Consider the following 17,664-nt stretch of genomic DNA (forward strand, 5'->3'; position numbering starts at 1 on the left):
GGCCTTCTAAGAATTCAACTTGCTTTTCATACAGCAAAGTATTCCCAGACACACTTTTGCCAATTTACTCGCTGATATTGGAAGAGCTGTCACACAGAAAAACAGATACCACTGCAAAAGAAAGGGTTAAAAGGAAACCTTGCTTTGCCATCACATGCATCGAGAGAAGTGCAACTTGAAGAGCTGTAAATCCCCATACCTCTTGAAAACCATTGTACTGCTCACAGTTTGGACAATCCCAGCAGTTTCTGTTCCCGTAAGGTACGGTTGTATCCTGGCTGCAGAACCAGCAATTCACCTTCACATGAGTCGGCTTCTTCCTGCAGAAAGAAAAGTCATAAACGTGATTGCTGAAAAAATTGATTACTGAATAGCTACAATCAGAAAGGTACACTGTGAAATGTGAAACTGTTCTTCCAGAAGTTGGCTGCTAACACCAAGTAATAAAAGCACTGATAAAAGACAGACAATTCTAACTGGACTTCGTTTAAATTTATGTTCCATCACACAAATTATGACTGAAAAGGTGGTCATTCAAGCAAGCAAACAAACAAATATAAACATAACCTTTTTCAAAATGTTATACCCTTTTCTGGTAACTTAAGCTATTTTGTGAATCTTTTTGTGCATCTTTCATATCCTTGTTTCTCGTTTAATATTTAGCATCTATAGTAAAATACTCCTTGCATAATAGGTGAATGTTGACAGAGCATTGACAGGTTTAGCACAAGGAAAAGTTGACAAAGTGGGGAAAAAAAAATGCCCAGCTGCATACCATCATCCCAAAAATTCCTGTCATTCACACCTGGATCACAGCTCTCAGTGAGTGGGATGGAGGCACTAATTTGTGTTACATAATTACTCACTATATTTTGCTGGAGAAGTAAATCTGTTTTTATCAGGAGATTCTGCAAGAGCCTCACTTGTAAGTGCTTAGACATTCAATTTAAACAAACTTTCTTTGCTGTAAAATAGACTCAACCTATTAAAATCTCATTCCAGCTTTAACTCATTGGCTCATAAAGCAGTATTCATATTCATTCCAAATATTTAAATGAAATTAAGGAAGTCTATAAGGAGACCTCATTCTACACTGGATAGCTCAAAAAGATAATGTTTTATTACCATACCTATCATAATCGCAGCAACGCAAAAGATTGTCTCAATGTACAACAAATGAAATCACTCAAAACCTATTACAATACCCAACATTCATGAAATCATATGTGGGTTTGCTGATACACAAGAACTTAATAAACCCTATGGACATCAAAAGAAACAATTTTAAAAACAAGCACACTTGAATTTCTGAACTACCAAGAAATAACAATTTTTGAAAGCCCTCATTCACGACTGTAGGATCAAAAAGATGTGTTTAAAGTTTGAGAAGATTTGTAGACTTGCTCGTCGTGCTGGTGGGTTTGGTTGCAAACGTTTCATCACCCTGCTAGGTAACATCATCAGTGCACCTCCGGTGAAGCGTCAGTGTTCTGACCCGCTTGTTATTCATATGCCTCCGTTTGCTGGGGTAGTTGGTATTACTTCCGGTGTTGTTTCTCAGTGGTTTGTACATTGGGTCCAGTTCAATATGTTTGTTGATGGAGTTCCGGTTGGAATACCAGGCCTCCAGGAATTCCTTGGCGTGTCTCTGTTTGGCTTGTGCAATTATGGATGTGTTGACCCAGTCGACTTAGTGTCCCTCGTTGTCTGTGTGCAGTGAGACAAGTGAGAACCGGTCGTGTCTCTTGGTGGCCAGTTGGTGTTTGTGTATCCGTGTTGTCAGTTTTCTTCCGGTTTGGCCAATGTAGTGTTTCTCACAGTCCTTGCATGGTATTTTGTATATTACACCTGTTTTGCTGGTTTTGGGTATGGGTCCTTTACGTTCGTCAGTAGCTGTCACAGGGTGGTTGCTGGTTTGTGGGTTACTCTGATACCTAGGGGTCTGAGTAGTCTTGCGGTCATCTCTGAAACGTCCTTGATGTACGGTTGGGTGATTAGTGAATCTGGTCGGGTTGGGTGTTCCTGTTGAGATAATGTCGAATTGTACTTTTTGGGTATCCATTCCTTTTGAAGACTCTGTATAGTAGCTCCTATTCTGCTTCGACAAAGAGGGACACAAATTCAACGGGGACAACGCATCCATGATCGCGCAAGCCAAACAGAGACATACCAGGGAATTCCTGGAGGCCTGGTATTCCAACTGGAACTCCATCAACAAAGACACTGAATTAGACCCTGTGTACAAAACAATGAGAAACAGAACAGGAAGTAATACCAACCACTCCAGCAAACTGAGGCATATAAATAACAAGCAGGACAGAACAACGACGCTTCACCGGAGGTGCACTGACGATGTTACCTAGTAGGGTGACGAAACGTTTGCAACCAACCACACTGGCTCAGCGAGCGTGTTGACAACCTCAAAAAGATGTGCGCATGTGGAAAAAAATCCATGTGAGTGCAATTAATAGTGCTTCTTGTGACAACAGATTGGCACCAGTGCCAGAGAACTGCTGCTGCCTAGAGAACACTCTCAGTCCCTGTGCTGCAGCTGTTGTACACTTACAACAGACAATGAGACAGAAGGCAAGAAACAGAACTGAAGCTAATTCAATAATGTGAATAATGAAATAATTCCAAATTGCACACAACAGACTACAACTCCTTCTAATGGCCAAAAACAAAATCAAATTAAGGCAAGTGGTGCAACCACAGGCAAAATAATAGTTCATGGGGTTTGACTAAAATAAAGATTCTGGGAATCATATTAAAAGAAACCAAGTTGATTGAATGCTTTGGATCTGTTCACAAGGCCTGCTTGCCCACAGCTATTAAAGGAAGGAGAATTTTATACAGATTACTAGATAAGCAGCTCACAAACATTTGGTTTCACAAATTATTAATCTCCGGCAAGCAAGTCGTACATTCCAATCCAGACAACTGAATCAATTTCCACAGAAATCTATAATTTCCAAATATAAGAAAGCACCATAATTATTGACCAATTTACTCAGTGCAACATTAGAGGACATCCACTACTTGCTTGCACAACTCAATCTATTTGTACCAATTTTTTTGAAATTGGATGGTACAACTGATTTCTAGGAGAGATTGTTAAGTTTTTTTGAAGGAAAGTAAATAGAATAGGGCAAACATGCAAATGCCAAGGAGTGATAATGAATAGTCTGACTTTAGCTACACTCTGCAAAAGAAATCTCATCCTCATTAGACGCGTCAAGTTTGTGATGAATTAATCATTGCAAGATACACCAGTATAGTCTCTGAGAGAACCATCAAAATCAAGTGTTATTTAAGCAGTGAGTCTGGATAAGCACTGTTTATAGTATGGCAATTAGAACTATGCACAGTACTCCAACTACGGTCTAACTAAGGTTTGATACAAGTTTATCATTACTGCTCAATTCTAATGTCCTACACATTTTTCACATCAATTACCAAAAAGCAATTAGAACGTTTTTGCACCTACAGATGTATGGATGTGGTTCCCCTTATACAATATAATACAGATTGAAAATGGTTATTTGCTTTTTCCCCCCCCAATCATTAAAAAGGTTTTTATTCACAAGAATGCTACAAAACAAAATGCAATGCCGTATCCAATTTAGTGGGTGGAGTTACTGACACCAAAATAACATCACATTTATCAGGCAATAACAATGGACAGTGGGGATTGCAAGCAGTTGGCCAGCACTCACCCACACAGCAGAATCAGTGGTCGCCAGGCATAGGATTTAACAAAAGGCTACTATGTGCAATGACAACTGTGATCAGAAATACATCCTGCTTCAAGCAGGATGGGCAGAAAGAGAAGGAAAAGTAAAAAGTATTAACACAGCAGTTGCATAGTTGAATGAGCCAAACAAAACACATTGGCTTTTTGATCCAGAAGGGGACAGCAGCCATAAAAGGGGAGGCAACAGTCTAGTGGTATTATCAGTGGACTCGAGTTTGAATCCCAATATGGCAGATGGTGGCATTTTTATTCAATATTAATCTGGAAATAAGAGTTTAATGATGAAAATGAATCTATTGTCGATGTCATAAAAACCCATCTGGTTCACTAATGTCCTTTAGGGAAGGAAACTGCCATCTTTACCTGGTCTGACCTACGTGACTCCAGACTCACAGCAACATGCTTGATAATTAACTGCTCCCTTGGCAATTAGTGATGGGCAAAATAAATGCTGGCCTAGCCTGCAATGCCCTCATCCTATGAATGCATTTTAAAAAGTGAAAGAGAAAAGTCATAAAGTTCAGCTGCAGCACCATGTTTCTGCAGCACGTGAAATACCTTTAGATGATCATTACTTACTCCGATGTGGTACTTAGAAAACGTTGCCATTGTCCTATTGGACCATAGGGTTGTTGTCTTATTAGACGGAGATGAATGATGGTGAGTTTAGCCTGAGGGTCATTACACCTCAGGTGAGGTGAGAGGTTGAGAAAGAGTCACCCATGATAACCTCAGCTGGTGCAGGAACTGAACCCGTTTGCTGGCATCGTTCTGTATTGTAAACCAGCCATCCAGCCAAACAAGCACTAAACCAGTCCTTCTAAGTGTGATGTATTTCTTCAATAATTCAACTACTGCAACCTCCAGATTGTTAGATCATGTATAGGTAGAATAGAAATTTGTACTTTCACACGAAAAATGCAGTGAAAAGTTTTATAAGTCATCCCCACCACAGCGCCTACATTAATGACAGAAGTCATACATAATAAAGTATTTGCTAATGTGGTGAAAAGAAAAATAATTCCAATTAATTGCAGTGTGAAATTCTGTTAACTTTCTCTCTTCCCTGGTTCTGAATATCAGCAGATTTGTACTGCACAGATGGTCATCATTTGTAAGAGTACAGCTGGTGTGCCCCTGTAATGTAGTAGTATCATGCCTGCTTAACTCGCGAAAGCGTCCTGGTTCAAAATAAGCAGAAGCCTGATTTGTTGGTGTCATGGTAAACAACAGACTCTCGATTTATCCTCTCAAATGCATCTCAAAACAGGTGTCTGAAAGGCCTAATTCAGTTGCTATCTGCCATGTCTCGAAATGCATGAATCAAAACCAGATGGCCTCAATATTGATTGTGTCCACAGTTATAAGCACACAAATAGAACACATTTGGGCTTGCACTAAATAGCTGGTCCCTGTTTTTCACTGATTCTTTGCTGAAGTAACTGTAAAGGGTACCCTCTAGAACATGGATACAAGTGGCTACTATTAACAGCAGTAGTGAGCTATTCTAACATAGGGCTATAATTGGGGAAAGTGGCAAACAGGCTGCAGAACAAACTCGCATCCTCAAACACATGCAAGTTCCCATCATTGGTCAGAGGAAAGGTACAATGTAAAGGGAACTATTATTAATCTCTAACACAAACCTAGACCAACAGGATCTATTGCAGTATCGTGCAATTGATAAGGATCTCCCACCACCAACCACTGCTCAGGTGTCACCCTACCCTGCCACAGTCACTTTGGAAAACATAACAGGGAAGGTTTTGGGGCCAGTTCCTTTCTTCTCGGTCAAGAATGGATCAGATAAACACTTAAAAATTGAGCATTGTTGCTCATTTACTTCAGAACATAAGCCAGTCAATCGACCCAAAACGTCAGCCTTCCTGCTCCTCTGATGCTGCTTTGCCTGCTGTGTTCATCCAGCTCTACAACTTGTTATCTCAGATTCTCCAGCATCAGCAGTTCCTACGATCTCCCCCAAACTAAAAAAAGTGTTGGTTTGGACCCACATCAGCTTTCAAAAATAAAGGAAATTGTCATTTTTTTCCCTTTCTGCACAAGTGAAATTCTTTTAAAAGAAAGCTACAAGGTAAATTAAACTCTTACAAAAACCTACCTATGAAATAGCAGCAACAGGCAAAACAGCAAGGATACAATTTAAAAAATATATATCCAATACCACTTAAATTTCAATTTGAAAAAAAACTGATAGCTTCTGTTATTAAGAAAAGCACAAGGGATAAGTGATGCCTGCAATTCACCAGACACCTCTGTGCTGATGATCTCCTGGGGCAGGTGTAAATTGATCCACCTCCTTATTAACTGCAAAGTCCAACTGTGGATCCTACGCAGATGCTACTAAATTCTGTTCCCTTTTAGCATGAATGTTGGCTGGTTATACTGCTTGCATCCTTACTTTAGGATAATGAATATACTCAAGAGGTTAAATCAAAACAAAATTTAACACAGGGCACGATGGGCATCCTCCCCATTGTACTGAATACTTACTCTCCCCTACTCCCACCTCCAGTACCATAAAAACTGCATTTTGAGGACTGAATGTCTGCCTAAATTTGACCTCTGTAAACAGTCCTTCTTGACATAATCATTGTAAGTGTACCTTGATTAAATTTTCACGCAGTTTCAATGCTTCATTTGACCCTATATTTTAATGTTCTTTCACACACAAGACCACGCATGATTAGTCACCAACTTGGCCTAGTGGCACATCATGCCACTCAGAAAAATTAACCACACCAGGAACTTGAGTGCAGAATCCAGGCTGGCATAACTGTGCTGTAATGCAAGAGGTCTTAAAGCCTTGGTCTTGTCTGTATATTAAAAGATATAATTACAATTCAAGGAGGAGCAAGGGAATCCTTCCATTGTGTTCTGGTCAACTGTTCTCTCTCAAACAATACTTCCAAATAAATTGGTTAATCACTTAACCAGCTGTTGTTTGTAGGACCCGGTTGCGCATAAATTGGTTCTAAATTCTTTTGCAATTTCCCTCCATTTGCATTTTGCCATTTGAAACATTCACTGGGCCTTATTGGCTTTAACATTCACGTAATCGCAAAGAACTTCCAATAATATAGGATCTTTCATGCAGTATAATGCCTCCCAAGGACTTAATAGAAATATTATGAAACAGAATTTGACACTAAGCTACATAAAGCAATTTCAGACAGGTGATGAAGAGTTTAGTCGAATACGCAGGTTTTAAAGAGAGTCTAAATGGAGAGAGTAACAGAGAGACAGCAGAGTTTAGGAAGAACTTAGAGCTAGACCCCTGACGATAGAGCTGCCAATGGCGAAGTAATTAATATCAGGAAATTGCAAGAGGGCAGAATTGGAAGAATGAAGAGATCTTGAGAGGATGTCGCAGAGACACGAGTGATACAGCAGAGCCAATTAATGTTAATGAGCAGGAGGGATGAGTGAATAGACTTGAGAGTTAACATTTAGAACACGAGTAAGAGAACTCTCCTTCAGGGATTCTCACTCCTCTTTGCAGCAGTGTCAGGCCAACTCCTAACTCCAGATGCAGGTTTTATTTTCATCGCACCAGGGGTTTCATAGAAATGTGAAACCTGTGCAACATCAACGGGTAACGAGGTCCAGAAATAAAGTCAAGTAGGACAATCTCCTGCATGGGTCTCACTGCTCTTCAGTCAGATATCAGGTCAGAGCAGAGTCTGAATTAAAACTGTATTTGCACTGTGGCTCATTGAGAGTGAAGGAACTCTGCTTAATGGCAAGTACAGAGTTACTGTCAATACATCAAGTTCCTTATCACTGCACTTTAGAAACTGTAGCTGCCACAGTCATCAACAGGAATAAAATCTACACTCCATTCTGGAAACTTCAAAATAGATGGCTTGAACTGCATTCAGAATCAGCCCAACACTTGGAGCAACGAGACAGCCATGTGAATCTCTGCCGTCACAGACTAAATGCAGAGCACTCTCCAAACAGGGAAACACGTTCAAGGTGAGAAGCCCCCAAGCTGCTGAGATGGCCAGCTTAGAAACTATACACCAAGTTTTCATATTATAATAAGCTGGGAGGCAGTCAACAACTGCAGGCTAACATCTTAGGCCTAACTGAAAGTTATAAACTGTGGCCTTGAATAAAAAAAGGCTTCATTTATAAAGCTTCTTTCACAACTACAGAGCATTTCAAAGTTGTTTATAGGCAAGCAAGTACTTCCAAGGTGTAGCCACTATTACAATGTTGGAAACAGCATAATTGCACACAGCAGGCTCAAAAAACTGCAATATCATGTTGCCTAATAAGATAGCCTGTGCACGTTGTTGGTTGGAGGTTATGATTCAGAGGAGACAGCACTACTTATTGAACAACAGCTGACTGATTCTGAGATTGTAGTTCAGAAGCATATAGCTCATTGGATCTCTAAAACCTCAGATTTAAAAGAAAAAGTGAGGGCAAATGCTGGAGACAAAGAATCTCAATTGACTTACAATCCAGGGGTTCCCCGATTTATGAATATCCGACTTACAAATGTGCGTACTTACAGAAGTGATCCCCTACATGGGGTCTAATTTTCAAGAGCTGACATACAAATATTTTCTGTACTTACGAACTATTCTTTTCTTTGGTGAAATAAGTCACCTAAAGTCGTCCTCATGTACAATTGGCTCCAGTGAGGTTGGCAGATGTTTGCATAGATCATATCCCCTCACTCCTGTCACAGACATGATAGGCTCATAGCCAGAACCTAATAAGGAAAAAACCTGGAATTGTCGGGAAACAACAGCTCGCATTTCTATAGTACCTTCACGTGCAATAAAACTTCCAAAAGGTTTCAAATTTCAAACAGCAACACATTAACAGATATAGGCAGAAGGCTAAATGCTTGATCAAAGTAGTAGATGCACCTTACAAGGGCAGAAGGAAAGCTTTACAGAGGAACGGAAGAACTCAGGACCTAAAAAGCATTAAAAGCAACGTTGCTTCTTATTCCTTTCAACCGTATCATAGAAAAACAAAGCATATAGATACACCATTCAACAGGCTGAAAAAGAAACAAGAAACTAGCTGGCCATTCTAATACCTGGTCTGTAACCTTGCTGGTCACAACACTTCAATTACAGTCACGATTGTTCTGAGTCTGAGAATCTGAGTCATGAGTCTGAGTCAGGAGGATCTGAGTCATGACTGTTGAGTCTGCCTTACAACCTACAGTTCAGGGTATCTAATTGGGAAAAATGCTAGATTTAAAAACCACAAAGCTTGCAGAAGGAGGCTAGCAGAAAGAAAACGCCTGACGAAGAGGAAGGAATAATATTTAAATTGAGAAGCAGGAGGAATTTCATCAAATTTGAATATTCCACGAAAGTGTGGCTGTAAATCTCATGTACACTGCTAACGTGACAGGGAAGACCATAAGAAATTGAAACAGGAGTAAGTCATTCAGCCTCTCGAGTCTGCTCTGCTGTTTAATAGGATCACAGCTAATCTGACATTGCCCATATCAACTTTCCTGCCTTTTCCCTGTAATTCTTGATTCCCCTACGGTCAAGAATCTATCTCAGCCTTAAATATACACAAGGATTCTGCCCAGACAGCTCTCTGCGGCAAGGAGTTTCAAAGACTCAACTCTGAGAAGCTCCTCATCTCAATCTTAAATTAGTACGCCTTTACACTGAGATGATGCTCTTTGGTCCTCGACTCTGCCACGAGGGCGAGCATCTCTCAACATTTACCCTGTCAAGGCCTTTAAGAATCCTATATGTTTCAATGAGATCACATTTCATTCTTCTAAACATCAATGAGCAGAGTTCCAACTTGTTTATCCATTGCTTATAAGGCAATACTTCCATACCCAGGGACCATCCTAGTGAATGCTTTCTGAACGGCCTCCAATGAAATTATATCTTTCCTTAAATATGGGCACCAAAACTGCTCACAGAACTCAATGATGTGGTCCCACCAACATCTTATACAGTTGCAGCAAATCTTCCCTACTCTTATAATCTAATCCCCTTGAAGGAAGGGCCAACATTCCACGAGCAATTAGTAAACTGTTTAAAGCAATTTAACTCTTTCTGGAAAGATATTTTCTCTGGATGCCCTGAACAACATTCATTCTTCAGCTAGTCACAAATCTCAATTGCTGTTTTAAAGAGAGCTGTGCAAATGGGACATTTGCCCACAGAATGGTGATGGCATCCCAAAACGTACTACATTGACTGTATAACATGCAAGACATGATGAAAATGTACAATACACCATAATAATGGAAATCCTGTCAATGAAACTTAACAACTGCTGGGACAACCACAATGATTCAACTCAGCACTAAATTTTAATCCCAGTTTTGCATTTTACAATTTTTATTGTAACTCATGCCAGCATTAGGCAGTGTTTGGATATAAAAACTAAGTTTAGATTTTCATCTCAGCAGAGAGCAAACCCAAATCCCACAGACATAAGCAGGGCTCATTCATCCCACATATAGAAGAAATAATTCTCTCTCTCCCCCCATTCCCTCTCCCAAATTTCAAAAGAATCATTTTAATCAGGAATGGTTAATACGATTTGGAATTTAAACTGTTCAAGATGACTGTTCAACACCTCTGCTAAAACAAAGTGAACATAGTCTTTATTCTACTCACATTTTGGACCATGTGACTAATCTTAATGTCGAGGCTACATCATCCATTTAACAGGAAAATGTACTGTGCACTCCCACACAAGAACGACAGTATCATGGACTCATCAGGACGTGACTCGGGGAAGGCATATCCACCCTCCCACACCTCAGTAATGTGAAAGAAATAATGGCTGCCCTACATGCTCTCAACTTCAAGACCCCACCCACCTCCCCAAGACATCTATTCAGAGGCTTGTCCTCATGGGAAAAAAATCACCAGCTTCCTCACACTCGAGCTAATTGGTTCCTTCACAACACAATCCTGAACAAATTCTCTGGCTAATATATTGGAGACACAATGCTCCTAAGATGTGTTATGTAGCAAGTTAAGCAAATAAAAAGGAAGTTAATTAAAAGAATTGTATTTCTAAATGGTCAGATTTTGAAAGGGAGGAAAAGGACACCTTGTAATTTCACTCTCTAACTGTTCTTTACCCAATGAAGCAGACAGCCAGCTGGCATTCAAGGATCCCCACTTCCTCACATGCTCTTCCCCATGCTGAGAAGAACAACAGAACATCTTTCTACTCTTACCCTGTCCTAGTACAAAGTGTCCCTTAAAATGCTACAACCAGGAAACAAACTGTAACTATGTTCAATATTTAACATTTCACAAGGGATCAAATGACAAGATTATGGCAACCCCTTTTTTAAAACTTGAGAAATTGGACAATACACAAATTCTATGTAGGAGCCTAAAATAAACACTCGAACTATCACACTTCTCATACTGCAGATTAAAATCTCCACGTGACGATACTACAGCTTTTAAGAGCTGCATACTATCCTAGTTTTGTTTCGGAAGGGAGATCTTGAACCATAGGTTCCGAGCTGTCTCTCCAAGCCAATAACATAAACAACGTGCGAGGCCTTTCAGTGTTTTTTTAAGTGGAACAATAGAAGCAGCATGAATGGGTGGAGTCAGGCCCCCACAGAACCAGCATTTTAGTTTAGCTTTCAGTAGTTGTCAGGACTTTGAAGCTGCCATAAATCTCTCCCTGTTACAGCAAAACGCTTCAGCTCTCTCTCTGCCAGAATTTTCTCTTGATGTTGCTTCTTCCTGGCCTGTAGAAACATTACATCCGAGACAATCTTATTTTTCTGAATTTGCCTTTGCCTAGGGTGTTTATAGGTTGTTACCACATTGGAACAGTTGCTGTATAGTAGTTAAATAATCTATTATTCTGTTAAGTTTTCCAATAGAGTTAAAGTTATACCAATTCTTCTTTCTTCTGTTTATATTTTTCCTGGTGGCAAGAACAAATTGTGCTTTGCTTAAAGCTGAGTAGTGACCAAACATCTGGAACACAGCACCTTACACTTGCCTTTAAATAAATGTTAGGGTCTAGTCTATCTCCTTGATATATTTGAAGGGGGCGGGGGGCGCGGTTGGTCTATCACATCCAACAGAGTCAAATTTAACTCAGGAAATTCTAGATTACTTCATTCTGTGGTGAGCCAAACTGGAATCCAATGGTAAGTTTGAAACAGAAAAATCAGTACCCCGGAAAGAGAAAAAAAACTATTTCACTGCAACAACATATGCAGTTTAAACACACCTTCAGTCCACAAAGATTATCAAATGACTTTTGACAGATTTAAGGATGAAACAAAAACTTCAACAACAGCCACTTGAGCCACATTAACATCAGATGGGTCTTGACAACTGGCTTGATCCTTGAAAACACCACAATAAAGGTTATTTGCACAGTGGGGCTCCCAACTGACCCAGTATTTAAAAATGCATTGATAATAGGCATATAGTAACCACATATACCTCACCACAATCACAGGCATATGTCTAAGTAGTAAACAGTGCTAGAAAGGGAAGTATTTAAGGAGGTTAGTATCACATGCTCCATTGAGAGTCAGGTAGACCGTATGGCTTTTTAGGTAACTTTGTTGAGACTACATTAAAAAATGTCCAAGAAATGGAAGTATAGATCACTCTAGTATTGTGGTTGTTAACAAGTTAATAAATTCAATGCTGACGTAGAAGTCAGCCACAGCTCAGTAGGAACACTGGGTCACAGAGTCAGTGTGTGTCCAAGTCTGAGCTATTACTGGAGGACAATAATCAAGGATGACAATAATCAAGGATGCCAGTCCAGTACAATTTTGAGGGAGTGCTGCAACTACCAGCAGTATATACTTCAAATGAGACCTTAAACTGAAGCTGACTCTCAGGTAGATGTAAAACATCCCACAGCGCTATTTTTTCAAAGAAAAAAAGTCAGGAGTTGATATTTTATCCCCTGAATAGACTTCAAAATAGATTATCTAGTTGTTTTCATTGTTATTAGAGAGTCATACAACATGGAAACAGACCCTTTGGTTCAAATTGTTCATGCCAACCAAGTTTCCCCAAACTTAACTAGTCCCACTTGCCTTCATTTGGCCCATAGCCCTCCAAATCTCTCCTATTTATATACCAATTTAGTCATTATGACATTGTTTCATGTGGGACTTTGCTGTGTACAGATTAGCTACAACATTCCAATCATTTAATGGGGTTTAGGGTGTTTTGCGGCCGAGAGAGTTGTTACATAAATGCAAACCATTGTTTACTTCTTTTGAGCAAAGCACTCAGTTCTACTTGATTTTAAATTTTTAAAACGCAAGAAACTGACATGATTTTTTTTTAAATTGTTCATGGGATTTGGGTATTGCTGGCTAGGCCAGCTTTTATTGCCCATGCCCAAGTGCCATGAGACAATGGTTGTAGCATACCTTGTACAAATGTCAGCATAAGCCTGATAACCTCCCACTCTGACGCTTTAACACTTATTTTCCTTTGAGTAACTAGGCTGTATCAATAAACAGCAGAAGTATTTTAAGTTCAATTTGCAATCAGATTAAAAATTTCCAGCATCCCAATGGATATCACAACTTTGCTAGTAAATAATACTGCTAATAGATCAGCAGATACTGTAATCATGTGGTCTCATGAAATAGCAGTATTAGACCATGGGAGAACTTCGTCATACAGACTACATGACCCATCGCAATCTCAATGACAATTATTAATGAGCTTGCTAGCAATGCCCAAATATTGAACAACTAATTCAATGAAAGCACAATAAGTACTGAAATAGCAATTCAGAACTTAAACTCAAAACCAACTGTGGTGTTGTTGAACTAAATTTAATGATTTTGGCACCAAATAAAAATTTTAAAAAGTCATAGAAACTTAACTTGTTCATCCCTATCCATTAGGAAAGAAAAGCCTCAACCAGACTGACCTAGACTCCAGAGAGCCCACCCACAGACTCCACACAACCCCAATATGCCCTTCAAATCAAGCCACTACCGTTCCCCCCCAAACTTCCATGAAATGGAAGAGACATCAACCTTCTCAGCACAACGCAGAATAGGCAAACACTGTCTGTCAAGTTGTGTGTACCTTCCATCAGTTTCAAAGACTAACTCAGGAATTGTGTCCAAGCCTCCCCTGATCAGGATACACCCATTTCTGACACATGAACTGCACTGGACCACTGCATATTTTCTCCCTTAGAAATAATGCACTTGAAAACAAAATCCCCACATACAGCAACCTTTCTGAGAAAGATCTACTGGCAGATATCGTTTGGATCAATGAAACTAAGAAATCGCCAAGAAGTTCCTTCTGATGAACCTCAACTTTCAATGGCAGGCTTTGAACGACCTTGGTGAAGTGGTCCTTGCTAAATAGATTCAAGACAAGCCAGATCCTAGCATAAAACACCCAACAACTATCAAAAAAATCCAGTCAAGTCAATTTATATCAATAAGTATTCCATCAAAATTCCTGTCTGAAATTCAACCCAGGGCTCCAATGGCTGTTGTTACATGACTTGGTTTATGAGATTTTATGAACTTGGTGATTAATCTCTGAGCACATCGAGATAGTAGCGCCCACTCAGGAACCCAGCAACATTAATTATCTACTGATCATACTGCAGTAATTCAACTAATCCTCTGCAGAGCAGCACAGATCTCAACAACACAAAACACACAGATGGGAACAATTATTTCCAAATAATGAAACATGATCACAGCAAGGAAAAGTTCACAGGCTATGGTGAGTATACAAATACCTCAAATGGTGTTAAGTAATGCATGGTAAAATACAAAATCTCCCCGTGGCAGTTTCAATACCTCAGTCAACTTTCTAACCTGATCTACAGAAGTAACTCTTTCTGGTATCACCACGATTAGTTTCAGTGTGCAGTCATTGAAATTAACATCTAATGCATGATCAGCAAATATTGTAATTTCAGACCAGGACATCCACTTTCTCCATCCATCTGAAATTAATTTTCAGTGCATTTTCATACACAGTAATCCCCCCCTTTGGGGGAGCAAAGAGGTGGTGAAAAAGAGTCCCATCAAATCTCGTCATTAACACTTCCCTGGGCACAAGCCCCGTGGCTTGAACCCAGAACTTCTGGTTCTGTGGGGATGCTACCCACCCAGGGTTCTCACTATTACTTACATGCAAGTCATTCTGCATGAAGAGCTTCAGAAGTTTGTTCTAAATTCATTGTCACCTCTAAAGTATACATGTATCACTTGCATGTTTAAATCTCTATTTCAGCCCAGTCCACAGAAATGAAAATTCACTTCAAAATCACAAATGACATCCCCTGTGACTGACACATTATCACCTATCCTGACCACTCCTCCAATAGGTCTAACCTGTTGTCCAGATGAATTGGGAAAGCCTACACCCTTGCCGATACTAGCTATTCACACTTAGACACCAATCCCTCTACCCAATCCAATACTCTATCCAATCCAATGACACCTTCATCCAAGTCCTATTCTTCCTCAGGCTCAACTAGCCCACTCCTCCCAAAAAAAAAACAGAGTTCTAAAGTTCCCCAGTTCTGAAGAAGGGTCACTGGACTAGAAATGTTAACTCTGCTTTGTTCTCACAGATGCTGCAAGACCTGCTGAGCTTTTCCAGCAATTTCGGCTTTTGTTTCTATTCCAATCCTCCCTTGTTATTTTCCAATCATTACCCTCCATGAATTTTAGCTCATGCCAAATTCTGCTGCTTCCATCTTTACTAACACCAGACTCCATGCACCCATTATCCCCACACACACCGACCTTCACTGATTCTGAATAGCACCATCGAGTGGATTAAACCTTGTGACTTCATCCCCACCCTCATCTCTATGAGCTCCTCCATCCTTAAAACTTACTGATGTTAGTTTTTACTAGCTTTGTGAAACATCTTGGAATATTTTTCTACATTAAAAAATATAGGTACGTAAATGCATGATTAATTTAAAATTGTAAACTAAAGGCATTTGAGCAGCTTAGTTATCACAGTAATCTTACAAACTTCATAAAACCAGAAGGGCCAATTTACCCAATTATCACTTTACAGGAATGCAATCCCTGGACATGTGCCCCAATTTCAGTGACAAAGAACTCACATTTCCTTAAATGTCAGTAGTGTTTTGAAACATCAGAAAATATAGACCTAATGGGAGAGTCCACCATTAACACTCCACTTCTATTAAAATGTCCAACTGCAAAATCTGGAGTAAGCTATTTTGCTGCTGTCAACAGGAACCATATCCTTTCCCTCTGCATGGCACCAAATTCTCACTCGGTTATGGCCCCAAAGTGAATTCAGTATCTGCCAACATAGTTGCCAATCACTCAGGTAGGGGTTTGAACAGTGTTAGCTGGCCAGTCAACTGTAAGGCCGTCCCACTTGAGCCCAGTCTCGCCCTCACCTGAGATTTAGAAAGGTGCAATGCCAGCTGATAATATTTTCAGTGAAAACAGACAATGTTCCTACTGAACCAGGGGTCAGAAATGTTAATTGTACAACCTCTACTTCTGCAGAAATAAGGCTTCAACATGCTCAATGGAATTTCTTTTCTTGTTTGGTCAAGGGATGTGGTGTCATTAGCTGGGCCAGCATTTATTACCTATCCCCAATTGTCCTTGAGTCGAGTGTCCTGTTGCAGCATTTCAGGGGGCAATTAAGAATCAAACACATGGCTGTGGGCTCTAAGGGAAGATGCCAGATTTGACCCATCATTTCACAGCCTGCCAATGCTCTCTGACTAGCCGCTCAAAAAAAAGATTTGCTAGATGGACAAGGCACTGGAGGGCAAGTGATACTTGCAGAAATATGCTGCAGAACAAGTCAACAAGGATCTTGAGGAAAGATGTGGCAAAATAATTTACAGGTTTGGTCTTAAGAGATCCAACAATTAAAAAGTAAATTTATAGATTACAATACATCCTCATTCAGAATGTGAAGAGCACTGAAGAATAGAGGTGACACTTAGTACACTTCAGTAGAGCAACGTTTTTATGCCTTACATTTCACTGCTCATTATTCTATAATTTTTCTCCTGGTTCAGTCTATTTTTATACGTTGTCTCCATCTGCCACAGTCTGTCATCCTGCTCTTTTAATGCCTGTCATCACTTACAAGCATTCAGCCACTGAGTAAAAACTCTAGGAAGGCTCAATTCTGAAGTGCTCGAACATCACATGACTGATCTTAGCTGGACAGATTTTTAGCAGCTATGACCTGACTGATGCAGACTGATGCAAGTATCAATTCTGAGAAAAAAAACACACCCACAACTGACCTAAAACCTGACATGCAGTTAAAAACTGACCAATGGTTTGACACACATTCAGCAGAGAAGCGCGAGAATGTGCGCGTGACCCCAAGATAAACTCCAGTCAAATTAGTTTCTTTCAAGACAAAATATCCACACGGGGCAGTCGACTTAGGAAGAATGAAAAAGCAAGCCAACCAGGGCTAGTACACTTCCATGGCACAGATCAGTCCCCAGCTACAGCAACCACGTTTCCAATTCCCAGCCAGGGAGGAAGGAAAGAGGAAGAGAGGAGGGAAATGATTGCAACACATGCAATGAAGATCTCCCACATTACTCTATCAGATACAAGTACAATGGTTTACATTATGATTGCTGTTATCCAACATTGGGAAGAGGGAGTGGAGACTGTAGGGGGGCAGGGAGTAAGGAAGGAGTGAGGAGGGGTTTAGGAGGGCGGGTATGGAGAAGGGCATAGGAGAGGGGTTGGGGTGAGATGTGGCAATGAGCAGGCCTGGCAGGTGGCGGAAGGGATTCGACATGTAGGCGGGCCTGGACGTAGGAGGGGGATGGTCAGGTCAGTTGAGGGGTGTGGGGAATGGGGGCATCAGGGAGTGCACTTGGGTAGTGGTGGGGAAGAAGGAGGG

At 40.3% G+C, this 17,664-nt stretch overlaps 1 protein-coding gene across 7 annotated transcripts in view; it reads right to left on the reverse strand.

The window, feature by feature from the left end:
- The window catches only part of tmem201 (transmembrane protein 201), a 107,867-nt gene that overhangs the window by 89,778 nt on the left and 425 nt on the right, over positions 1 to 17,664 (reverse strand). For all 7 annotated transcript variants that reach the window (XM_048615272.1, XM_048615270.1, XM_048615271.1 and 4 more), the window contains exon 2: positions 200 to 320. In XM_048615272.1, coding sequence (XP_048471229.1) covers positions 200 to 320 — 121 coding nt within the window. The remainder of the gene's footprint in view (positions 1 to 199; positions 321 to 17,664) is intronic.

The sequence above is a fragment of the Rhincodon typus genome, chromosome 31 (assembly GCF_021869965.1).
Source record: "Rhincodon typus isolate 14 chromosome 31, sRhiTyp1.1, whole genome shotgun sequence".
Lineage (NCBI taxonomy): Eukaryota > Metazoa > Chordata > Chondrichthyes > Orectolobiformes > Rhincodontidae > Rhincodon > Rhincodon typus.